Source organism: Triticum urartu, unplaced genomic scaffold (assembly GCF_003073215.2).
Source record: "Triticum urartu cultivar G1812 unplaced genomic scaffold, Tu2.1 TuUngrouped_contig_5007, whole genome shotgun sequence".
NCBI lineage: Eukaryota > Viridiplantae > Streptophyta > Magnoliopsida > Poales > Poaceae > Triticum > Triticum urartu.
The window spans coordinates 27,744-54,070 of NW_024115644.1; the positions used below are offsets into that span (position 1 = coordinate 27,744).

General features: G+C 44.4%; 4 protein-coding genes and 2 pseudogenes across 4 annotated transcripts; 1 reads left to right on the forward strand and 5 right to left on the reverse strand.

Annotated features, from left to right (window-relative positions):
• Positions 1-208: 208 nt before the first annotated feature.
• LOC125528643 lies at positions 209-797 on the reverse strand. Its single transcript, XM_048693083.1, has one exon. The coding sequence runs from the start codon at positions 644-646 to the stop codon at positions 437-439; it is 210 nt and encodes a 69-aa protein (XP_048549040.1). The 5' UTR covers positions 647-797; the 3' UTR covers positions 209-436.
• Positions 798-9,493: 8,696 nt separating this feature from the next.
• On the reverse strand, positions 9,494-10,072 carry LOC125528644. The gene has a single exon (XM_048693084.1). It carries the CDS (start codon positions 9,873-9,875, stop codon positions 9,657-9,659), a length of 219 nt encoding a protein of 72 aa, XP_048549041.1. The 5' UTR covers positions 9,876-10,072; the 3' UTR covers positions 9,494-9,656.
• Positions 10,073-10,614: 542 nt separating this feature from the next.
• Positions 10,615-11,450, reverse strand: LOC125528639 (avenin-E-like). Its single transcript, XM_048693080.1, has one exon. The coding sequence runs from the start codon at positions 11,370-11,372 to the stop codon at positions 10,770-10,772; it is 603 nt and encodes a 200-aa protein (XP_048549037.1). The 5' UTR covers positions 11,373-11,450; the 3' UTR covers positions 10,615-10,769.
• Positions 11,451-14,264: 2,814 nt separating this feature from the next.
• LOC125528641 lies at positions 14,265-14,944 on the reverse strand (annotated as a pseudogene).
• Positions 14,945-16,113: 1,169 nt separating this feature from the next.
• On the reverse strand, positions 16,114-18,962 carry LOC125528640 (photosynthetic NDH subunit of lumenal location 5, chloroplastic-like). The gene is made up of 7 exons (XM_048693082.1): positions 18,810-18,962; positions 18,531-18,701; positions 17,570-17,720; positions 17,389-17,477; positions 16,731-16,785; positions 16,562-16,647; positions 16,114-16,439 (listed from the first exon to the last, which is right to left on the reverse strand). The coding sequence occupies exons 1-7, from the start codon at positions 18,840-18,842 to the stop codon at positions 16,287-16,289; spliced, it is 738 nt and encodes a 245-aa protein (XP_048549039.1). The 5' UTR covers positions 18,843-18,962; the 3' UTR covers positions 16,114-16,286.
• Positions 18,963-23,115: 4,153 nt separating this feature from the next.
• LOC125528642 lies at positions 23,116-25,234 on the forward strand (annotated as a pseudogene).
• Positions 25,235-26,327: the final 1,093 nt, after the last annotated feature.

A 26,327-nucleotide genomic window follows, 5' to 3' on the forward strand; every position in this document is an offset into this window, starting at 1 on the left:
GGGCAACTACTGATTGTAATCAATCCATACTGTGGATATCAGAAGGGAATGCTGGAGGGGTGGTTGAAATTTCATGCGCGTTGTAGGAGTAGCTGAAAAGAAGGTAGTTGCCTTGCAAGAAAAATGGGAACCTTATTATATATATACACATCTACCAGTTAATCTAGAGCTTCAGACGATTAAATAACTTGTTTGTGCCACTCCCATGGAAAATTAAGTACACATCTCTTTATTAATCAGGCAGCTACATACGCGCGAGTTTAATTACCAAGGACAACAAACAAACCTGATCACATACACTACTACAAGTACTTGCAAGCAGCAAGACCAGAGCAAAACAAAACAGAGAGGCGGGAGTCAGATGGATGAAAAAAAGAAAAAGGAAGAGCAGCTTAATTGGAGCTGGCCGGCCGGGGTGATGGAGCTCAGCCGGTGTCTAGTCAGTGGTGATGTGCACGCCGATGACGATGACGAAGAGCGCGATGAGGGCGAAGTAGATGATGGCGTGGACGAGGATGGCCATGGCGCTGGTGTGCATGTTGCCGAACTCCACGAAGTGGTGCTTCCCGGGCAGCTGCAGCAGCAGCCCCGGCGACAGCAGCACGAACAGCACCACCGCGATCACCACCGGCCCCCAGTCCGACATCCTCCCTCTCCCTCCCCTTCCTCTTCTCCGACGCCGGCGGGTTTCTTTCTCGCTTTCTAGCTAGCTCCTCGAGGCAGGCAGAGAAAGCAAGGCAATGGAGCAGAGCAGAGCAGGAGCAGGGGCAGGAGGATGGTGTGATTGTGGAGGGAAAGGCGTGAGGGCTCCCTTTCATCGCCATTCCCACTCGGTTGGTGACGTCTCGCTTTCCCTGCCGCCTACGACCACATCGCTCATTTTCTAGTCACACCTTTTGCACCTGTATTTTCTAGTCACGCCTTTTGCACTTGCGCTTCAGAAAAGAAAATATTTTTTTTCTAAATAATTATATACTGTCAACAGCTCCATGCATGAAAATATTTTATTCAAATCTTATGATAAGGTAGTCCTTTTTGCGAAAAAGGACCTAGATCTTTTACAAAGGTTCGTGAAAAGGGCAAAGCATCCTATATACATAATAAAAATTAAATCGAGCACCACCGAAGTGGCCGTCTATGCGCAGCTGTTGACGCTCCCCTACCTAAGCCGGTTTGAGTTCGTAGATGACAGTTGGAAAGTGTTTGTGCACGTGCCCCTAAGATGCGGCGTACTAGAGCTGGAATCATCGCCATTGAACCCTTGAATAGATCTAAAATATCTAATCGTCGCACACAAACAATGAGAAACCCTAACCTCATCGCACCGAGGAGACATCAGGAATCTACACCGGAGCTCCATCGAATCCATCCCCATGAACAAACTTGATGAGAATCAAAGTCTGGAAGACCAACTCGAAATGAACCACCACCATGCGAGAGAAAAAAAACCATAACCTAAACTACTAGCCGAAGTCGAGACACCGAGATCCCCCTCCCTCACCACGGCCGCCTGAGCGGCAGGCAGAGGGGAGGTGGATCCATGGGCTCACCGGCGAAGCCTGAAGGGAATGAGTGCCCTAGCCGCCGGAGTCACGAAAGTGAAAAAGAAACCCTAACTTGGCAGGAAGGTTTGTGTATTTTTCTTTGACCATTTATAATTAGGTACTTAAGTAGGTGATTTCGACAACAACAAGAGAAGGAGAACAACGTCAAAAAAAGAACTTCTTTAAATTTCACTTGTTTAACTGCATGGATGGGGAGTTCAAACAATTATTATTAGCTAGCTATATCTAGGTGATTTCAACGCCACAACAACACCAAGGAGGACAACAACCGCAATTTTTCTTTTTTTTTAATGAGCTTGTTGATAACAGACAGGCAGGCAGGGCAGGCAGGTGGACAGTGAGTGTGAGAGTGAGGTCTCTCTGGCTGGACACCTCTCACTCTCGTCCTGTCCTCCATGAGAGTGAGTGCTGAGGTCAACTGGCAATGCTCATTGCGTGACCAGCTAGCTCCTCCTAACTGACAACGACTTGTCCTGAACTTTTCTTATCTATTCCAGCGTATCGTACCTTAATCTAGAATACAATCCAGTGGAACCAATACGGGAGATGTAATTGCGATTAACCTTCAGGAAGCTACATGAAGATGATGATGATCTCTCGTGTGTTTCTGCCTGTGCCTGAAACATCGCTTTCCATCGAGCAAGAACAAGTGGAAGAGGGCGAAAGGAGGAAAAGGAGGAGAGGAAAATGTGTGTGTAGATGATACGCAACACCTAAAGCCACACACACAAAAACAATATGCTAGCTAGCTAGCTGGTCCATGGCATGGCATATTGACATGACAACTCCACTAATTTGCTGCAACCATCTCAAAGGACACAGTGGATATACTCCCTCCATTCCTCAATATAAGCCTTTGTAGAGGCTCAAACACGGACTATATGCGGAGCAAAATGAGTGAATCTACATTGTAAAATATGTCTATACACATCCGTATATATTCCGTATTGAAATCTCTAAAAGGACTTATATTTAGAAACGGAGGGAGTACATTATATGCATGGATGAATATATTGTCGGCGATAACAAGAAAAAGAACACTTGCAAGAGTTACCAAGCAAGATCAGCTGCATATCAGTTTGTGCTCCTTAATTATATCCAAGTGCATCGAAATGGCAGTATGGATTTTGTTTTATGCATGATGGAGACAGGTTCCCCCATTCAGTTAGGCCGATCTACGGTTTACACAATTCAGCCATACTCACTCCTGAATTCATCTATGAAACACTTTCTTTCCTGCCGCGGCTCCTTGATAATTAGCCTTTCTCTGCACCGATAAAATTGACCATGATAAGAAGGCAAAAATAAAATTTATCAAGCAAGCTCTACTCCTTTTGTTCCTGAATGCATGATCCACCCAAGTATCTTCACATGACTTTTGTTGATGCTATGATCGAGACATATTTTTCTCATTCAGCTAGGCAGATCAACGTTTTTTTTAGCATACTATTAACTCCATGGATGTCGTTGTTTAATTCTTAATTATGATCAGGTAGCTAAGTAGGTGATGTCAACATCAGTAACAGCAACAACTAGGGCATCGGTAAAGAGAACAACAACTTGAAGAAAGAAAACTTCTTAAAATTCGACTTGTTTGACTCCATGCATGGGGCTTTCTTTAATTCTTTTTGAGAAAATGAGGATTATGGTTAGCTACCTAGTTAGGTGATTTCAACACAAGGTTAACAGCAGGAAGGAGGAGAAGAAGAGTGATTTCACTTGTTTTTAATGAGCTTGCTGTTAACAGGCAGGCAGGCAGGCGGACAGTGAGAGCGTGAGAGCGACGGGTCTCTGGTTGGACACCTCACACTTTTCCTCTGTGAGAGTGAGTGCTGAGGTCAATTTGCCACAAGGCAAATGCTCAGTTGTGTAGAGGATACGCAACACCTAAAGCTACACACACACAAACAAACAAAATGGTAGCTAGTGGTCCATGAGAATGACAATTCAATTGATTTGCTGTAACCATTTCAAAGGACACAGTGGATATACATATATACACATGGATAATATCATCAAGGATAATAAAGGAAAAACCACCGATGATTGTTACTGACGGGAAAGGTAATACACGGAAAACAATGTACGTAGAAGAGACGCAACACCTAAAGTCACACACACAAAAACAATACTATGCTAGCTAGCTGGTCCATGACATGGACAATTCAATTGATTTGCTACAACCATTCGAATGGCACAGTGGACACACAAACATATATGAACGAATGATTTCTACAGATAAGAAGAAAAAACTGTATACATACCGGTGTGTTTTTCTTTTGTTCATGCATGCATGTTGGATGGACCAAGTGTATCAGTAGTATGGCTTTTGTTTCCTGCATGATGGTGACAGGCTGCCCCATTCTGTTAGGCCAATTTTTAACTTCACAATTCAGGCATGTGCTTAGTCCAAAATTTGATTATTTATCGTATCCTGGATTTAAATTATACGATTAAAAGCTTGAGACAGGTTTCTCTGCATGGATAAAAACGACAAAGATAACAAAATAGAAAAACCTAAATGATAAGTGCCACACTTCAGGTGCGTGGCACTCCGGCCCTGACGTTTTTTTGGTCGAAATTGCAGTCACGCAAGGATGACAAATTGCAGTGACACATGATAAGTTTCTGTCAAAAATAAACTGAAGCACGAAAGTTGTCATGCTTGTCAACTAAAGTTTCCATACTCGTGTAACAAAACTTGCCACCGAAAATGTTCGAAGTTGCCATGTGCACTTATCAGGGTCCTAAAAAAGGGAAACAAATATAGTTACCAAGCAAAATCAACTGTATGTCGCTCTCTTCGCCCATTGTCCCTGAATGCAATACCCGCCCAAGTGTATTGACATGCCTTTTGTTGATGCTATTGCAATGGTCGAGACATGTTTTTCCCATTCAATTAGGCAGATCAACGGTTTTTTAGCATACCGTTAATTAACTCCGTGGATGTGTTTATTCAATTCCTAATTATGATTAGGTAGCTAAGTAGGTCATTTCAACATCAACAACAGCAAGCACTAGGGCATCAGCAAAGATAACAACCAACTTCAAGAAAGAGAACTTCTTAAAATTTCACTTGTTTAATGCCATGCATGGGACTTTCTTTCCTTTTTTAAAGAAAATGAGGATTATGATTAGCTATCTAGTTAAGTGATTTCAACACGGGATTAACAGCAAGGAGAACGAGAAGAGTGATTTCACTTATTTTTAATGAGCTTGTTGTTACCAGACATGTGGACAGTGAGAGGGTGAGAGCGAGGTGTCTCTGGCTGGACACCTCCCACTTTTTCCTCTGTGAGAGTGAGTGCTGAGGTCAATTTGCCACAAGGCAAGTGCTTAATTGTGTAGAGGATACGCAACACCTAAAGCCACACACACACACACACACACACACACACAAACAACATGGTAGCCAGCGGTCCATGACATTGACAATTCCATTGATTTGCTGTAACCATTTCAAAGGACACAGTGGATATACATATATACGCATGGATATAATATCATCAAAGATAATAAAGGAAAAAGCATCGATGATTGTTACCGACGGGAAAGATAGTACGTGGAAAACAATGTATGTAGAGGAGACGCAACACCTAAAGTCACACACACAAAAACAATACTATGCTAGCTAGCTGGTCCATGACATGGACAATTCAATTGATTTGCTACAACCATTGGAATGACACAGCGGACACACAAACATATATGAACGAATAATTTCTCCAAATGAGAAGAAAAAACTGTATACATAGTGGTGTGTTTTTCTTTTGTTCATGCATGCATGTCGATGGACCAAGTGTATCAGCAGTATGGCTTTTGTTTGCTGCATGATGGCGACAGGCTCCCCCATTCTGTTAGGCCGATATATGAACTTCACAATTCAGGCATGTGCTTAGTCCAATATTCAATTATTTATTGTATCCCGGATTTAAATTATACGATTAAACGCTTGAGACAAGTTTCTCGCATGGATAAAAACGACAAGGATAACAAAATAAAAAAAAAACCTAAATGATAAGTGCCACACTTCAGGTGCGTGGCACTCCAACCCTGACGTTTTTTGATGTAAATTTCAGTTAGGCAAGGATGACAAATTGCAGTGATACATGGCAAGTTTCTGTCAAAAATAAACGAAAGCACAAAAGTTGTCATGCTTGTCAACTAAAGTTTCCATACTCGTGTAACTAAAGTTTAGATAAAAAATGTTCTAAGTTGCCATGTGCACGTACCTGGCGTGTGGCACTTATCAGGGTCCTAAAAAAAGAAACAAATATAGTTACCAAGCAAAATCAACTGTATGTCGCTCTCTTCGCCCATTGTCCCTGAATGCAATACCCATCTAAGTGTATTGACATGCCTTCTGTTGATGCTATTGCAATGGTCGAGACATGTTTTTCCCATTCAATTAGGTAGCTCAACATTTTTTTAGCAAACTGTTAACTCCATGGATGTGTTTATTCAATTCCTAATTATGATTAGGTAGCTAGTAGGTGATTTCAACATCAACAACAGCAAGCACTAGGGCATCAGTAAAGAGAACAACCAACTTCAAGAATGAAAACTTCTTAAAATTTCACTTGTTTAATACTATGCATGGAACTTTCTTTCCTTTTTTTTAAGAAAATGAGGATTGTGATTAGCAGCAAGGAGAACGAGAAGAGTGATTTCACTTGTTTTTAATGAGCTTGTTGTTAACAGACATGTGGACAGTGAGAGGGTGTGAGCGAGGTGTCTCTGGCTGGACACCTCCCACTTTTTCCTCTGTGAGAGTGAGTGTTGAGGTCAATTTACCACAAGGCAAGTGCTTAATTGTGTAGAGGCAACACCTAACACCCCCCCCCCCCCCCCACACACACACACACACACAAACAATATGGTAGCTAGCGGTCCATGACATTGACAATTCAATTGATTTGCTGCGACCATTTCAAAGGACACAGTGGATATACATACATACGCATGGATATAATATCATCAAAGATAATAAAGGAAAAAAACACCGATTATTGTTACCGACGGGAAAGATAGTACATGGAAAACAGTGTATGTAGAGGAGACGCAAACACCTAAAGTCACACACACACACACACACACACACACACACACACACACACACACACACACACAAAGACAGTACTATGCTAGCTAGCTCGTCGGTGACATGGACAATTCAATTGATTTGCTACGACCATTCGAATGACACAGTGGACACACAAACATATATGGACGAATAATTTCTTCAAGATAAGAAGAAAAAATCGTATACATACTGGTGTGTTCTTGTTTTGTTCATGCATGCATGTTGGATGGACCAAGTGTATCAGCAGTATGGCTTTTTGTTTGTTGCATGATGTCGACAGGCTCCCCCATCAGTTAGGCCGATCTATGAAGGCATGTGATTAGTTCTATATTCAATTATTTATCATATCACGAATTTAAACAATACGATAAAACGATTGAGACAGGTTTCTCTGCATGGATAAAAACGACAAGAATAAGAAAATAGAAAAAAGAGATGCATATAGTTACCAAGCAAAACCAACTGTATGTCACTCTCTTCGCCCTTTGTTCCTGAATGCACGACCCATCCAAGTCTGCTGACATCCCATTTGTTGACCATTCGAGGCCTTGACTTGGCTGATTTATGGATTTAAGTATTCGAACTTAGAGAATGCTTTCTTTCATGTCCATTCCTTGTTTGGCCTTTCCCAGCAAGATGAAATGCATGAAACGCTTTCACTGCCTTTGATACGACCCATCTCTAGCTGTTCATTGGTGTTGGCTGCCACGATAGCAAGGAGGGCAAGGATGAGGAACGGTTGTGATGGTCAATTGGTCATGACTACTGCTACTTGGCATTGATGTTTGTGTCGTGTTTGTGTGATGCCCAGCATTTTGGGGGCGTGTTATAACGGCTTTAGCCTGGTTTTCCGGTAATTGTTAGGACAATTCTCTTCTTAATTAATGAATATCACACTATAGAATCTGGTTTCAAAAAAGAAAACTTGATGTCACTCTTAATTAATGGCCGCGATGGCATTATCTCTTCCTTTCTTTGCATTCGCAATTGATTTCGTGTTTTTTTCTGGCGCATTGAGCAGTGGACATGCAAATGCTGGGTTTGCACTCGCTGTGGTTGTACCACCTTGATGCGAAGATTGAATGAAATTCCATTCGTCAAAAAATCTTTTCATTTTGCATTCCTCAATGTTTTGGATGCTTCTGAAACGGATCATTTTGTATGCTCTATTATGTTGCACTACCCACAAGTTTAATATGGGATCGATCATCAAAGTTGCCTGGCTAGTTGTGCAAAAGATCATATGAGTGTCAGGAAAGCATGGTACTTGATATATCTTACTCACCTTACTTTTTGAGGGGAAAATGACTTGCCTTTTTCACTTTACATGCCAAACCCTTATCAAGGTTTTATTCTTTATTGCGGCCGGCGTATGGAACTTTGTACGGTTGTGTAGAGCTAAGTATGTGGTCTTCTGTGGCTTGAGATAGACAAGATTAGTAAAGCTTGAGTTTTTTTTTCTGGAACGAACTTTGTTGTGTTTCCTAAGGTGATAAGAGAACATGGCATTGGTAGAGCATGACACCACTCGTCAAGATTCTAATCCAACAAGAAGTTGAACCATTTAACTTATTGTTATTTAGTTTGCTGATGACAGACATGCAGAGACGGTGAGAGTGAGGATATTTGTTCTCTAGATAATGGAAGAACATATAACTTTTCTACTTTGTGTGTGAGCGGTAACTGGTGAGGTCAACTAGCAGGCAAATGCTCAATGCTCTCTTTTCTAACGAAGGTTGTTCTTAACTACTCCCTCCGTCCAATAATATAAGACGTTTTTGCAAGCTAACATAGCTAGCAAATGTTGGATTTAATCTTGATATTTTGTATCCGTATTTTCATTTTAGTTCTACATGTAGCTACAGTATGTGTAGTGTGTGCAGAAATACGTGAGATGTGTGTGAGCCGCTGGTTTCATTCAAGAAAGATCATGCATGGCAGGAGGCCTGTACCGGGCGAAGCTGGCGTAGCAGTGAGAAGCGGTGCACAGAGACCGGGCAAGTAAGTAGTGGTTTGTTACGGCGCATGCGTGGAGTTAGTTGCGCTGGTGGCGTGACTTAGTGCATGGAGTTGTGCTGTCAGTGACCGAGTGCCATGGCCGGTTAGTGCGTGCATGTGTGTATTTAATAGATGTATGCATATTTGCTTTATGTCAAGAGAAATATAGAGAAGAAAACGTCGGACCGTGTTGTGAGAAGCAACTTGAGGTGAAATAGGGGCTGAGAGACTTAGCTGCAACAGCAAAAACATGTTATATTGTGGGACGGAGGGAGTAGTTCCGAATTAGATGGAGGATCAGCTGCCCACCTTTGATTAATCCATGCATGCATCTGAATTATCCAAATTCAGAAATTCAGCAAGAAATCCTGAATAGATCCAACCTGAAGATTGAACGTGGTGCAGTGGGGGAACATAGGAGCTGTAAATGTAATTCGCATGCACTGATCAACTAGGTTATTCGGGCATCCATTGTTGAACTAGCGCTAGCCAGAGCCATAAGTAGGATGATGATGTGAATAAGGCACGCGCCCAATCTCAAGTTTTTGGGTTTGTGCTCATGTTGCATATTTCGCTTTCCATCAAGAAAAAATCGTGGTATAGGATAACATAATGAAACTAACGAAAAAGAATATACGGATGCAACAACTAAGGTCATATACCCACCACACAAATTGTGTGTGTTCTAGCTTCTTCTCCTTTGTTCTACTGAGTTGAGGCATCGATTTGCCGCAACTTCTCAAAGGACATATAGACAAGGCGAAGAACTAAATAAAGTTGCATAGCAAAATTATCAAAAAAGCATGATCCCAGAGATACACAGTAAATTTCACATGATCCCAACATATAAATCTCAAGAATATAAATTTCACATGATCCCAACATATGTAACATATCCCAGGTCAGCAATGATTGAGCCCAGGCAAACTAATTAACAAGCAGCAAGAACCAAACAGACAGAAAGAGCAAAAGGAACAGCTAGAACAGGATGAAGCAGAGTACTCTACTACTCATGATGAGGAGCCGAACTCGATGCGGACGCCAACGACAACGAGGAAGAAGGCATCAAGGGCGAAGAAGATGATGGTGTGGATGAGGATGGAGACGACACTGGTGTGGAATTTGCCGCACTCGATCGTCCGCGATTTGCCAGGGATCTGAAAGACAAGCCCTGGGGACAGAAGGATGAAGAGCATGAAGGAGATGAGCACCGGACTCCAGTCCTGCATCTTCTTCTTCTTCTCTTCTAGTTCTTTGGGATGATGATGATGATGAGTACTCAAGCCAGCTACAGCTATGCTTCTAGAGCGAGATAGAAGATGGCCTTTTCTTTATTTATGGATGGCTTTCCATCCTTGTTGTGAATTATCCCTTATGTATGTACTGCCTGGACAGCAGGGAAAATGGAGTGGTCTCCAGAAAGTTTTGTTTCTGAAAGAACTTGTGGTTTCCATAATATGCAGAACGAGACTAGCTTCTTTATTCTGTGGAAGAGGAGGGAGGAAGCAACCAATCAGATTGGCATCTCAATCAGAGTGGAAAAAGAGTGGCTTCCTTCCTTTGTCTGTTTGAGTTTTTTCTGCACAAACTTAATTAATTAATGCATTTTCTGGACAGCAAAATTTCCTCGAGGATATGGACAGAAATGACAAATTGCCCGCTCTCTACAGTCAAACCCAACAGTAAAATCTTAAATGGACCACATTGACACCAATGCCATATACTATTTAGAACTAGTTGTGAATCATCTCAAGAAGGTCAAATTTCAGAAGGCTCGCCATTAAAGAGTTAGTTTGTGGTTAGTCCTTAGTTCCTTACTCCTCACCTTAATAGGGATCTAGCTCAGTCTGACTTCTACAACCATTTGGTTATTTTGCTACATACAAAGCTAGTTAATGCATAATATTGAGGTTAGGAATGAACATCTCCACGTGTGCCCGAATAGAAACACCGACCAATAACACTATATGCAGAAAATAACTTAGTTTGCCTTTTATTTCCCAAGTTTGAACTAGTGCCAGTCTAGTCCACACATGATAATGCATGGCACTTTATTTTTCACCGCTACATGGATCGGACCACTGACTAAACAATGCTGGTCCGTTTTTCGGATACTAGACCTCTCAGTAGCCGCCCATGCCGGTAGTGACGTCAATGGATGGTGATATGGTGGTGTAGCAGTATGGTGGAACATGCACGTCGCACATTGCCGGAATGGTCTGAATCACCCATGTCCCTATCACCGCAATCCAACCCTGATCCAGTTGTGTTTGTTGTTGTGGCTGGCTAGAACCCTGACCTTGTTGTTGTTGACCTTGTTGTTGTTGCTGCTGAGGTTGGGTGGAAATACCTTGTACCAATTGTTGTTGCTGTTGCAAAACGATGGCGTGCACGACGTTGTGGATGGCCTCACATCTTGACTGCTTGGGGATCGCTTTTAGTTGCTGACAACACTGCTCCCACATTACCAAGCAGCTGCTATGTTGCACCACCTGTGACCGGAGGAACGACATATCAGCAACTGGGCTACACTGTTGTAGGAGGGCATCCCTGCATGGGTTCAACTTTTGATGTGGAACTGGTTGTTCTTGTGGCTGTGGAGTTGGTTGCTGCTCTGGAGATGATGGATGGTGCGGCTCCCAAGCAGTACGGAATGCAGTAAAGGGTTCGGCGGCCGTGGTGGTCGCCGCGACAACAATGAGGGCAAGGACGAGGAATTTCTTCATGGTTGATTTGTGTTAGATAATGTTTGTTCTCCAGTTGAGTGAATGGTGGGTGCTGGAGGAGTGTCTTGATTGTTTAGGCCTATTTATAACTGACATGGCATCACCTTTTTTCATCTTTGCATTTCCTTTTCTTAAAAGTGCATGGATGCTTCTCGGACTCTAACATTTGGTATGTTGCGTTAGGTGCAACTGCTTACAAGCATATACTTGCACTGATCATCGAAGTTCTTTGTTGTTGCATGTATCATTCCTCTATCAACAAATCTTGATAATTGACATAACTCATCTTATTTACTTTACATGTCAAACGTCGATCCGGACTGCAACATTTTCTAAAACTGGGTTTGTTATATTCTACAAGTTGTTACACATAAACTAGATTAGCTTGTCTTGCACCAAACTAAGTTTGTAATCTTGTGTGGCCTGTAAAGATACATAAGACTAGTATAGTAACTTGCAAAAGTAGACGATGACATCATTTCATCGAATTCCTTTACATGTCAAGGATTGTAATGTTGTACAGGATTAGTATAAGGATTTACACGTAGGTACATATGAAGGTTTCTTCAAGATTCCGTCAGTTTGTCAAACTAAGTCTGTAGTGTTGTGCATATCGTTAAGATAATCAAGTATTGTTTGCTGAATTTGTTCAAGATTGTTCATGACAAGTGTTGGGACTAGGAATGATACAGAGCATTTGCAAAGCATGTGCGTCCACTTTTTTTTTGCATTTCTTGAGGGAAATTATAGTACAATTTAGCAGATATTAGTATGAATAGATATATCCAAACATTTCATCAATCCGCAAGAAAATTCACAAGGCATTATCTATCATGAACAAAGCAAAAAAAACATGTTAAGGAATGTTAAATTAATCATGTCCTCTGCTAATTAAGTGTTGTTTTCTTCTTTGGGTTTGTTGTAATAATAGGCAGGTGCATAGGCCATGCCTTGAACACTATTGTATCCTTGATTTGCTGGGAACAACATTCAGCAGTGGCCATGGTGTCCACCATGATACTGAGACCGAGGGAAGCTTGCTGGCCAACAATTGGGCATCTTTTAAAATTGTGTCGAATATGTGTATTGGGCTACTATTAAACTTGGAGTATGTGGAGCATCAGGTGTTTCAGTCAGACACGTGTAACCGAGTACTATTATATAAGGTACCACACATAGCCAAAATATACTAGGCATAAGTTACGCTATGACAGATATCACGAGAGGGACGGTCCGCACACTTGGCAGGGGTGCATGGCAAAGGTGGTTGGAGTGCTGTCTGGGCTTATCGTCAACTTGTATCATGTGATGGTACATGGGGAGGTGCGCCCGTAATCATGCCATGGGGATTAACCACGATGTTGAACCTTGTTAAGAAAACATCGTGTGTCCCGTCTAGTTTTCTGCAATGAACTACTACGTAGTTTATAATAAGTGGTGTCATGAGCTATGGTTGTGGGGATCGTATCATCGTGTAGAGGCGCGTGGTCGGCGCTCCCAATGCGGATCTGACGGGTGGCGGCGTGAGGACTCCGATGGCCTTGTGGTTTCGATCGGCTGCCCAAAGGGCAGACGGTCGGTTCTCGCCGTCTCTAGTGTGAGCATAGAGATGATCTGCACAGGGAGGTTCCTGCGGTGCTCCGGGTCTGCCTAAGGCATGAGGTCTGCCAACTCCAAGACCCGGTCTGGATTTCTGCGGGCCTACGACGAAGGGGTCCTTCATGTGTCACAAGTCTGAGGCCTCATGTCCTACCACGTGTCATGGAGGTTCTAGGCTGGATAGGTTCTCGGGGTTTTGGGTTTGGGAGGGTTAGGCTACCAGCAAAAGCCATACTCTGGTTATAGTCATAGTCATCGATGGTGGTGCATACGGGCATCGTTCCCTTGTTGGAGGCATCGATGTTGATGTCCTCCCCCATCTCCCAGTATACTACGAGGGAAAACCTAGATCTGATCTCCTGGATGGGACGATGACAACGCTTCTGGCTTTGCTTGGTATCGTGTTTCCTCTTCGGGCATTGTCTTGGAGTTAGACTCGGCAGGATGGACTCAAGACTCGTGGAGGTGGTCCGCGGCAGCTTGCGTGACCTCCACATGCAAGGTGAGTCAGGCGAGCTATGTTCGCCAACCTCACGGGATTGAAGTGGCATATGTCTGCTCTATCAGACATAGTGTTCCTCTTCGATATCATCAAGCTTCATCGATATGGTAACTGTGGCATCCCATATTGATACAGCGGTTTTGGTGTGCTCTCTGGTAGCAGAGAAGGCACTTGAGTGATCAGCCATGTATGTTTTGGGGTGTTAGCTTTCTGGCATGTTGTATGTTTTGTGCAGCTTTAGGTCTAGTCTAGCTAGGTCTTGTTTAGGTTTTCTCCTGGCTTTCCTTGATTACTCAAGCAGACCTTTTTCATTTCTTATTTGTTTGACACTTGCCTTATGTGGTGCATTCCTCCTTTGGGGGTGTTACCGGTAATATCCCTTTCTAATCAATGGATTGGCATCTCTCCCGCCAACATTCAAAAGAAATCTTACATGGACCAATTGAAGGTCAAAACCCATAATGCTCGCCATTAAAGAGCTGGTTTGTTGTTAATCCTTACTCCTTAAATAATTACCTTAATAGAGATTCGGCTCAGTTCAATTTTTACAAATGTGCTACATACAAAGCTAATTAATGCATATATTGTTTTTTGGACGAACAACTCAACATGTTCATGAACGGAACACCAATAGATAATCTATATGCATCAAAGAATATATATCTTTTCTTTTATTCATTTTTCGGCGCTGCATGGATAGGACCATCGACTAACAACGGTAGTCCATCTATCGAGTATGAGATCTCTTGTCTTCTCATTAGCCACTCATGCTAGTATATATAGTGACGTTGCTATGCTGATGAGGTGATAGAGCAGTACAGTGTGACGTGGATGTCGCACATTGTCGGTAGAGTCTGAAGCACCCATGTCCTTATTGTGTCGATCCAACCCTGATTCAACTGATGTTGTTGAGGTTGGATGGAACCTCGACCTAGTAGTTGTTGTTGAGGTTGGACCAAAGTACCTTTCTCCCAATTGTTGTCGTTGTTGCAAAACAATGGCGTGCACAACATTGTGGATGGCATGGCACTGTGATTGCTTGGGAATACGTGACAGTTGCTGACAGCATTGCTTCCTTAACACCTGACATCTGCTTTGTTGCACCACCTCTGACTGGAGAAATGATAAAGTTGTCACTGGATTACACTATTGTAGGAATACATCCCTACATGGGGTTCAATTGTTGTACAAATGGTTGTTCCTGAGCTGGTTGTTCATGTTGTTGTGGGAATGGTTGTTGTTGTGGTTGGGGATAGAGTGGTTGTTGTGGTGGGGGATAGGGTGGTGGTTGTGGAAATTGTTGTTGCCCAAATGGTAACCGTTGTGGTGGAAATGGCTATTGTTGTGGAGCCGATTGCTCCTCTCGAAAGAGTAGTTGTGGTTGTGGAAAGGGTTGTTGTTGTGAAAATGATTTTTGTGGTTGCAACTGGGGTAGTTTCATATCGGTGGTGACTATGGCGATGGTAGCCATAGTAGCAAGAAAGGCAAGCGCAAGGAAGATCTTCATAGTTGATTTATGTTGGATATTGTTTGCTTGGCTTTGATGTTTGTTCTCTAATGTGAATGGTGGATGATGGAGGATCTTGATGGTGTATGCCTATTTATAGCTACCATGGCATTGTTTGTTTTCATCTTTGCAATTACTTTTCTTGGAAAGTGCGGGGATGCTTCTCAACTCATCATTTCGTATGTTGTGTTTGGGGACACTACTTATAAGTGTATTCTTGGATTTCTCATCAAAGTTCTTTGTTGTTGCACATATCACTCCACTGTCACCAAAGCTTTATAAACTAGATGATATCCCGCACGTTGTTGCCGGAATACTTTGCAACATATTTCTATTTGATTCGTCGTTTGAAACATGAATATTTGTTGTAAAATGTTTATTAAATATAAATAGCATGATATAATAAAATTCTCATGTATTTTTGCATGTTATGATGCATGTTTCATGATGAAGTGACATGCTTGCATGTTGAGAGACATATGATAGTGGAGGTGAGGCTCTTCTCATGCATGTTGTGCGTATGATGTGGCATGCTTGCATGTTGACAGAAATAGTTAATGGGGGCTAGCTATTTAGATATAGAAGATTGGCATAACTCATGTTATTCACTTTACATGTCAAACATCAATCTAGATTGCATCGGAGTCTCTGAAACTAGTTTGTAATGTTCTACGGGTTGTTACTCATAAACCAGACTAGCATGCCTTGCATTGAACTAAGTCTGTAGTCTTGTGTGGCCTGTAACGATACACAAGACTTTATAGTACAGTGTGACTTGCAGAAGTGGAGCATGACATGATTCATCAAAATCCTTTTACATGTCAAAGGCTTTACGGTACACATGTGAAGCTTTGATCAATATTCTGTTGGTCTGCCAAACTAAGTTTGTATTGTTGCGCGAATCATTCAGATAATCAGCAGGTTGTGTTTGCTAAATTTTGCTCATGACAAGTGTCGGAACTGGGATTGCCAGGAATGATACCGAGCCTTTACATGGCATAATTTGTTTGCAGCTCTTCAGGGAAATTTAGCAGATAAAAACGAATAGATAGAGATATCCAGGCATTTCATGGATCCGCCAGAAAATTCACAAGGCATTATCTATCATGAGCAATGCTACAAAACAGGTTCAGTAAAGCAATCACATTCTTATTCCAGTCGAACAGTTGATGAATGCCGTATGCCTCTGAGTAGAAATCTCGAGTTCAACTCAGCGCGATCTCTAACTACTTGGAGAAAGACAAGTAACAAGTCCACAGCAAAATCAAGATGCGCAGATGGAAGGTGATAGCCATCTAAATAAAACTCAGACCACTGGAAGCTCCCCGCACTCACTAATGACCACCTTCTTCTTCGGACGGTCACCTCTGTCGGTCTCTGATGACTCTATCGTCCTTACGATGTCCATGCCTTCAAGAACCTGGCCAAAGACAACGTGTCTCCCGTCCAGCCACGGTGTCTGCAAGCAAGGTAGGAGAAACCTCAATCGGGGATTTATATGAACTTCAAACTTAGCAATGGAAAAAAGGGTACTATTATTCAAATGGACTGACTGATAGCAGGAAGTAAACAATTAATTACCTTGACTGTGCAGATGAAGAATTGGCTGCCGTTGGTGTTCGGTCCAGCATTCGCCATGCTGAGCACTCCAGGTCCAGTATGAACCACTAAGAACATTAAATAATATATAATCAGTTAGCATATAATCTGAAGCAAAGATTGAGTGACAAAGGTTCATTGCAACACATACATTGGAAGTTCTCATCCTTAAAGGTGCGGCCATATATGCTTTTCCCTCCAGTACCCTGAAATATATCAGTTTCTAGTTATTCAATGCCATTGTTGGAAGCTGTCTGTTTCATTTTAGGCAATCTGAAGTCTCAAAGTACTTCAGCCAGCCATGCATAAGTAGATCAAAATGCAGATGAAACACATAATCATGTATGCCTCAATATGGGAAAGGATGGCGCGATGGCAATCACCTTGAATTCTTACCACAAGGCCACTGACAACAAAACAGAGTAGGATGCACTTGTGCAAGTTATTAATGACAATCAAACATGGATAAGATCCAGGATCAAAATGCAGCACGATAACAAATTGAATGCCGGTACACGAGCAAAGCTAGTAGTAAAGGATTTAAACTCCCTATCCTTCTCCCCCAGTCCCTCTGGTCCGTAAAATAATGCTTAAACAGCAGAGTACTCAAATAGCTAAACTATACAATTCAGAAGAAAAGGAGAGGAAGAACTAGCATAACTATCAACAAACAGAAACAGGTACATTCATGTGAAACGATTACGTGCAAAACAGGTAGTACACTCTTTAGTTTTTCTTAATGCAATCGCAATACGGCATAAGCATGCACGTGCAACAAACAAGAATAGATGAAGGTAGGAAACGCATACGTTGCCCTTGTCAAAGTCTCCCCCCTGAATCATGAAGTCCTTAATGACACGGTGGAAACTTGATCCCTTGTATCCGAACCCTTTCTCCCCTGGTACAAAAAGGAGAAATTGGTCATATACCTCATCAGAGCAATCCTTTACAGATGGGATAACAGAACAGGGCTCCAACAGTCCCTCGTACCAGTGCAGAGAGCACGGAAGTTCTCAACGGTTTGGGGAACATCATCCCCATACAGCCCGATGACAATCCTCCCAACGTTCTTCCCAACAGGGTTGCCAATGCTTATGTCAAAGTACACCTTGTTTGTAACTTTGGACTGAAGCTCAGGTGCCTGCAATGCATGATGAAAGAACAGCTTCAAACACCATGAAATGTATGACATATAATAAGGTAAAAGACACCCACCAATGCAACCACAAAAAACGGCATATTGTGTAAACCATACAGTGGCACATTTATTCCCTTAGACGGCAACAGTAACTGGACATAATAAACTAAACACTAACACATGCTGATGGTACTCTGCATCTAACACTGGCATAACCCGGCGGTTATCATAAGTAAGTGATGATAAAACCTCAACTTGCAAATTTGTCCACGCACACAAAAAAATTCAGTTAGTGACCTGATTTTTCGCATGAAAATTACAGATACCAAATAACATAAGGAATGGCATGGAAGTCACATCCGAAGGCACACACTACATGTCTACTAGACTGCAATGGGCTTCCTGGCTGAACCAGGAGCGGTGCGCCAGATACGCAGGCTTTACACAGGTAGCGGCCACAGTACCTAGATAGAAACAGCTGCACATTTGATTCCTCAGACCACTGACGACTAACACTAACTGAACCTAATGGACTAACATAAACACATGGCATGCCCGTCGTGCACAGAGCCTAATGTTTATTACAGAAGGAAGTAACTGACGGTAAATCTCAACTTGCATTTCTTCACACGAAAACTCGGGGAGTGAACTAATTTTTCTCATGAATATACCAAATTGTGTGGATGTTCGCATCGGAAGGCAAAGGATACACGTCTACTAGATTGCAATTTGGTAATAGATATGCAAGCTCCACATAGATTGCGGCCCTTGTGGCCAGATAGATAAATAGATAAATAAATGCTGAATCTTTACATAGGGTTCGGCGCTGGCGGAGGCGACGAAGCGCGCGCGACTCTGATGGGAGACGGAGAGGGCCGGGGACGCGACGCGGACACCGCGGAGGGAGAGCGCCGACGAGGGGGCCTTCGAGGCGAGGAGCGCCCTCTGCGCCGCCGGCCCCGCCGCCGCCGGGCGGGCGATGGCCTGCAAGAAAGAACAGCACACACAGCACAAGATTCAGGCGGAGGAGGAGGAGGGAGACCAGGCGGGTCCGAGCAGAAGGGGGGAGGAGGAGGAGTGGAGGGGGCGCACGAGCGTGGCGAAGGAGGAGGTCGCGGCCGCCATTGGAGGGTGAGGAGAAGGTTTGTTGGAGGGGACGGAAGACTCTCTGCAGATAGCCAAAAGGATGAGCTTTTTATTCTGCTTCCTCACTCCCCTGATGCCCGTGGAACTATTGATTCGAGTCCTTCTAGTTCATCCTATTTGCTTACCCAGGTCCCTGGGTTAAAACAGGGGTGAGATTGAGATACCCATGGTTAAACCTTCTATGAAGTTTGGCCGTCCATCTGAGCCGTCGAGTGATGCATTGCGTGTTTATCGTGGACATATAATTAATGAGCTCATTTTGTGGAAAGGGTCATACATGACAGGTGCATTTCAATGCGTTCATTCGTATCAGCTCTAGAGGATTGATCCATCGGCTTGGTCGGTGCTACATATATATGGTACCACAATCTTTCTCTTCTTATCACTCGCCGATATCGCCGGCTGGCGGGATGGCGGTGCTGGTGGCCACGATGCAACATGGCATCACGCGCATGTTGCACATTGTAGGCAGGGTTTGAAGCGCGGTGCTCATCGTCGCCTCAAACTGGACTAGTCGTTCCTGGTGACGCCGGGGGGAACCATGTCCTAGTTGTGGTCGTTGTTGCCGTTGCTCTTGTTGCTTCTCGATGATGATGGTGTGCACTAGGCCACATATGGCTTGGCATCAGGATGGCATAGGGATCCGGGTGAGTTGTTGGCAGCATTGCTGCTGCCTCACTTCGCAGCCGCTTTTCGTCAACACCCGTGATTCAAGGAATGGTGGTATTGCCACCGCGATGTGCAACTGTTGGATGAACACTTTGCACGGAGTCAACTTTTGATGAAGTGATGGATGGAATGTTTCTTGAGGCTGTTTTGGAAAAGATTCTTGTGGCCGCTTCAGGACTAGTTGTGGTTGCTGTGGAACTGGCTGCGAAAATGGTTGTTGGGTAATGCCAAGGTGGCAGGCAGTCTTCAACTGTGCAACAACATTGGTCGCCAGTGCAAGGAGGAAGACGAGGATGGGCAATGCCGTCATGGTGGACCACGCGCGTGGCTAGCCTTTGTTCGACTTTGATGTATGTGTGAAGGACGATGAAGGCCTATTTATCAAGGATGGTTTCGTCTACGGGCTCGCTTTTCTTCAGAGTGTTTGGATGCTCCTAAAACAGATCATCTGGTTGTTAGAATAAATTCGAGACATACCGTTGATCATTCAAGGACCAAGCAATCACACGAGCACGGCACCAAGATTTGTTAACGAGGTTCACCGATATAGCTACATCCCCAGGACCTGACTATGAACGCTCCTTCCCATGACACCGTCACAATACCGCACCCCGGCCGCCCGGGCGCCGGCACACGCCGCCGGCTCCCCGCGTGCTCGTGCTATTATGTTGGCATAGGTTACATCGTGTGTCTACCCCCGCTATATACTGGGGAGGATACAAGTGTCCTATTAGGACACAACTCCTACCCTGTCTACACACAGTCCAAAACTAAGTCCAACTGTAACCTACCTTGTACAATAATATTTGACATAATTCTAACAAACTCCACCTTGGCGAATATTCTCCACCACCTTGAATTCGTCCGTGCGTCGAACCTCCATGTACATTGGACTTGAGATACACCATGAGTACCTCTGCTACTCCCAGACTCCATGTGACTCCACCTGCAACTGTAGTCCCTTCCCGTCTTCATCACAGTCAACACTCGAGCAAAAATTAAGTTCCTCGTTACTCTACTTTGTGCTCCCAACTTCCGGAGTATCCGCTCAACGCCATCACACACTGATCATTAATCTGCGTGAAAATAAACAACTCACATATTGGGTGTCACATATAAGAGTTACCTGAACTCAACATCACCGCTCTTTCCTAACCGTCTGTCTGAAACTTGAAGGAATTTCACCGTTGCCCTATGTCATCCTGAGTTAAATTCACAGTTGTCTCATCCTTTTTCCGGATAGTCATTGACATGTCCTATAGCTATAGCACTCCACCACCTTCTGTACTTGTCATCCGCACTTTGCCATGTGCACCGAACACCACAGAATATACGGCCATGTACTCTCCTAGCTTTTGACAATTTTAGACTTTCCGCCACTTTCTCAGATTCTCCATGGTCAACTCATGTCCATCAACCGGCACCGATAGACCCAGTCACCAACTTGAATCTGGTACTCGTCAACACTGTTTCAGCACCCCTGCACAATTTGTCTGACCACACGTCTGACCGCTAGTGCCTTGGCCTGTTGCTGTGTCCCGTGCTTACCGCACACCTCGCCGCCATCACCGCGTCGAGCCTCTGCTATCCTGATCGAGTCTCCCGGGTAGCTAGCCCCCACTCTCTCAACTCCCACTGCAGAGAATTATCGATCACCACCGACCGATGCCGAGTATCACGCCTCCATCAGACCACTGGCGCCCAGTCCGATCCACGTGTCTCTCGCTTTAACCGCTGAAATAGGCTTCGACTCTCCATGCATTTACGCCGTAGCCCCTCCATCAGCATAGAGTGTAGTCATCCATCAGACTCCAACTCCACCTTCAACATGACTCCATGGTGGTTGTACGTGCCACCCTTCCGCGCCCTGTCGACTCCAAGCTCCCATGTGCACCGTCTTGAATCAACCCTACGCAATAGTCTGTCGAAGCCGCACAAGCCCTCAAGCCTGCACCACGTGTTTCCACGCCCCAGAAGTCAGCCACCATCAGCATCACGCTCCTATGTCGTCGTTGCTGAAATCATCGCCGTCTTCTGCTTTGACCGACATCCCCGTCAATCCATCAGACAGTCCAGTCCGACCCAGCCGAAATTATCCGACTGCAACCATGCTCCACCCTGCGTCGTGTCCGCCCGCAAATCCGTGCATTGCTTTGACGCCTTGTGTTTGCATGATCCTTCACGACGCATTCCAGACTCACTCAAGCCTTATGCGCTCGTCCTTGTTGTACGCACACGAAGCCCATCTGCAAGAAAAACTGGACCCAAAGAAAAAATATCCGTGCAAACCTTGACCACACAGGATCCCTTTTACACAATTTCTTCTTCTTGTCTTGTCATGCTATTAGCCTCTTCACGCATATGCAAGCCTTTTTTTTTCAGCAACAAATCTCACGTACTTGCCAGGAACTAGCTCTTACAGCCCACTGCTCATCCAGCGCCTGCTACAAGCCACGCCCGGGACTTGCCCAGCAAGAAGACCGTACCACCCTCACAGCGCCACGCAGCAGCCTACCTGGACCTGTGTCGCTCCCGCGCATGGGCCGCGCCAGCACAACAGCCCACCAGTCGGCCTCTGCACACGTGGCCCGGCTCAGCCAGCCCCGCTTGGGCCAACCTGCCCTCCTGCTCTACACGCACGACATGCACAATCGACTCGCCTCGATCGCTCGGTCTCCTGCCGCCGCACGTTCCGAGGGCGCCGGCGCCACCGCTGCACGCGTCAATCGAATCTGCTGCTTTTGCTGATCGCTGAAATATTCTATCGTCGACTTGAATCCCGTGACATCACCGCTTCCAATCTCCCGACTCCCCAGCCGCTTTGTACAATTCACGATTGTCTTCAACGAACTCGCCACCAGCTCCATGGTCGGATGCGAAGCCGTTAATCACGATCCAACATGACGCTTAGATTCATCCTCCGAATCAATGAGTCCGCCTCATAACCTAGCTCTGATACCACTTGTTAGAATAAATCCGAGGCATACCGTTGATCATCTAAGGACCAAGCAATCACACGAGCACGGCACCGAGATTTGTTAACGAGGTTCACCGATATGGCTACATCCCCGGAGCCTGACTACGGACGCTCCTCCCCATGACACCGTCACAATACCACACCCCGGCCGCCCGGGCGCCGGCACACGCCGCCGGCTCCCCCGCATGCCCGTGCTATTATGTTGGCATAGGTTACATCGTGTGTCTACCCCCGCTATATATGAGAGGCCTAGGATACAAGTGTCCTACTTGGACACGACTCCTACTCTGTCTATACACCGTACGACTCCAAGTCCAACTGTAACCTAACTTGTACAATAATATTCGACACAATTGTAACACTGGTATTGCTATCACGTGAAGCACTACATACAAGCATAGCCCTACGTGGATCGGCAAAGTCATTTTCTAATGCGCATATATATCATCTGGCCATTGCAGAAACAGGTAACTGATAATCGTAATGACTCATCTTGCTTACTTTACACCTAATAGTACTGTACTAGTTGATATTATGCACAAAACCAGATTTGCAATGTCTTTTGTGGAAGTAAGTTTGTAATTCTTGCATACCCAAGGGCTGTTCATGGAAATGTTTGCAAGTAATCCAGTACCAACAACCAGTTTCTCTCATCCTCTGTTTCCGGGCGGAGCGAATGATGGCGCAGCCGCCGTCGCCCTATCCCTCCTGGCGGTGCTCGCCTCTGTCGCCGTAGGGGACACGCCGTTCGTGGTGGCGCACAAGAGGGTGAAGTTGTCCCGCCCTGGTCCCGGCATCGAGCGCCTTGCCGTCACCCTCGACCTCTACAACCAGGGCTCTGCGTGAGTCCCAGATCCCTCTCTCGCCCCCTCTCTCGCGTCTTAGCCTTCAAATTTCGCAGTTCGGCTGCATATGATATTGTTAGTTAGAAACTTGAGTGAATTGAAATCTCACTAGATAAATCGACTATTAGATTTTTAGTTATACTCCATATGATATTTTTGCTGTCTCCATACCATTGTGGGTGGGTTCTGCAGACTGAATGCGTGCCTATCTGCTTGATTACGCGGCCCAGAATCATATTGATTGTTACCATATCATGAATTAATTGCCATTTCCTGCCAGTGACATGATCACTAAAACGTAATTCTTGGTACATAAATCGACTATTAGATTGTTTGTTCTACTCCATATGATATTTTTAATGCCTGGTGCAATGCCCATGCTTTTTAATCAATTTCAACAGCCATTTTGAAGTCTATGTAAATCTACTTTTTTTTGTCTCCATAGATCTTTACCGACAAGCCTGTCTTCATCGGCATCAGCTCCGATTCACTGTAAATTCTTATTTGTCCAGGACAGCCTATGATGTTAGACTGAACGATGACTCTTGGCCACAGGAGGCGTTTGAGCTCGTCTCCGGGAGCACATCAAAGATGGTGGAGAAGCTTGATCCGTGAGCACGCTTCCTAGCTAATGCGCAGTCCTTCTGTTACTGTTACCATGCTGGCATTTTCCGTTGACGAACCAATGTATGTACCTTGTGTTTCTATGTCCATCGGTTCTACGGCATCCCACAACTTTGTCTTGGAGACCAAAGCGCAGGGCAGGTTTCAGGGTTCTCCGGCGGTTATCAAATACCGCGTTCCCATGAAGGCTGCACTCCAGGTTTGTTGGGGTTACATGCTTCATTTGGTGATTGATTTTTGTTTTACTGCAAAACTCGAGTGGCATGTTCAGACAACTGGTTCCACTGTACCAACATTAATTGGAATTCTGATTGTTATATGTTTAACAGAACATGTCATGGGAAACCCTTGTACCGACCCGTGATTGGTAGCCATTATTGGATGAGCTTCACAGGGCTTTTGCTTAAGGACTCCGATATGATTGGCATTCCATGGATCCATAGACGGGCCCTGAATCTCATGAACTTACAGCTAGCTAGCAGTTGTTGTGCTGAATATCATTGTGTTTTGTGTTGCTTTGCAATGTTCTGTTCCCTGAGCTTAAATACCTTCTTTCCTTTTCTGAAGGAGGTATATTCAACTCCCATCCTTCCATTTGATATTCTCGCTGACAGACCTCCACAGCAGATGTTTGAATTGGTAGTTATCATATCACTTCATGATACTAATGTTTGAATGCAATATCTTTGGTGCTGGCTGCTGACATTTCACTTCTGTGTATCCACCTTTGGCACCTGGAACTTTTCAGGCTAAGGTAATTTCATTAGATTCTCTTCTTCGACCAGCTTATCTATTACATCCAAATAGCAAACCAGATTTAATCATCGGTTAGTGTCTAACGGATCAACCATTCATCTGCAGAGAATTGACGGGAAACATGGGCCGTTGGCATCTGTTCTTTCCTTTGTTGGCGTGTTTATCTACCTCGCCTCAAGCCCATAGAACTTTGGTGCTGCAAAAGCAGGCAGTAAGAGGCGCTGAAACTGTCTAATTATGCTCAGTGTACTCCAATGGCGAAAGTAACCAGGCTCATACCTGCAACACAATTTTGGCTATTTGTACTTGACCATCTCGGATGGGGTCTTAGGGCATGTCGATCCACTAAAAGGATACAGAGGAGTAAAACTTCGGTTTTACTCTAACCGGCAGCTAGCCGAACTCCTAAACTCATAATAGGAGTAAATACTTTACTCCTTGTCTGCTCGCCTATATTTACTCGGCCACCTAACACAGGAGGAAAAAAGTCTTCGCCGTCACCCGCTCCCACCATCCCCGTGCATCATCTACTTTGGCTCCTTCCTACTGCCGCCGGCCACCACTTGGCATAGTCGAAGCTCCATACGACCCGCCGCCTTTCGCGCCGAACCGGATTTGAAACTCTCTTGCCGTCGCCGCCTCCTAAATCGGCAAATCTACATGCCTCGTCGTCGGCGCTGGATTCGAGGCATCTGGTCGCCTGGATTGGATGGGTACTGAATCGCGCAACCCTGGCAACGACTGTGCGCTGCATCTCAGTATTGCCTCCTCCTCTAGGCGCCCGGATTTCACTTGTCGTTGGACCGCCGCCACAGCCACCCTGGTGGCCATTGGCCGAGCTCGGCACTAGCTCAATAGCACGTCGGCTCACACTGCCGTTCATCAAGTGTGACCACCTCCCATGGCTAGTGGTGCACCGAGTTTTGAGCACGCCGGAGCATCCTAGATGGGTGTACTTCATGTGCGAAAAGGATGGGGTCAGTGCTTGTTCGTACTGTTGTTCCTCGGATTTGTCGCAATTTTTAGCTTATTGCTTGTATTTTGTGTAGAAGGATGCAAGTTTGGGTATTAATAAGAAGAGTACATTGATCTTTTGATAGCATGAAATTTGCTAGATGTTCATGCACTCCTTGCTAAAGTGGAGACTAGAAATGAGACTAAAGATGATGCAACATCGAATTGTGTAGAAGCAAAGAATAAAGAAGTGTCCAAGCTCGACAAGCCAATTGAGAAAATTAACTCAGTTCAAAACAAAGACATATAGAAAATATTGATCCAACTTTCAGCAGCAGTTATGGAAGTTGAATTTCTATTAAAGTGTCTAATTGTGGTTTTAGTTTTTTTTGGTTTCATTTTTTTCATGAAGAATTTGTGAATTGTGTATTCCGATATATTTCGGTGGCTGAAAATGAAATGAATTTGACAAGAAAATATTACTTCCGCTAAATTTAGGAGATCAGTTAGGTGCAGCCAAAACTTAGTTGAGTAAATTTACTCCACAAATCTTTTACTCGGCCGATTACACCGCTATTTTTTAGGGCATCAGTTAAAGATACACTTTACATGAACAAATTTGGACCATAGAATATACTT

What these genes read in the sequence shown, in the direction of transcription:
- LOC125528643 (XM_048693083.1), bottom strand. Translation starts at nt 646, where the DNA reads ATGTCGGACTGGGGGCCGGTGGTGATCGCGGTGGTGCTGTTCGTGCTG.
- LOC125528644 (XM_048693084.1), bottom strand. Translation starts at nt 9,875, where the DNA reads ATGCAGGACTGGAGTCCGGTGCTCATCTCCTTCATGCTCTTCATCCTT.
- LOC125528639 (XM_048693080.1), bottom strand. Translation starts at nt 11,372, where the DNA reads ATGAAGAAATTCCTCGTCCTTGCCCTCATTGTTGTCGCGGCGACCACC.
- LOC125528640 (XM_048693082.1), bottom strand. Translation starts at nt 18,842, where the DNA reads ATGGCGGCCGCGACCTCCTCCTTCGCCACGCTC. An exon ending in CTTCCGTGCTCTCTGCACTG is followed by an intron (nt 17,478 to 17,569) that starts GTACGAGGGACT and finishes TTTTTGTACCAG; the next exon opens with GGGAGAAAGGGTTCGGATAC. An exon ending in TCTTCATCTGCACAGTCAAG is followed by an intron (nt 16,440 to 16,561) that starts GTAATTAATTGT and finishes CCTTGCTTGCAG; the next exon opens with ACACCGTGGCTGGACGGGAG.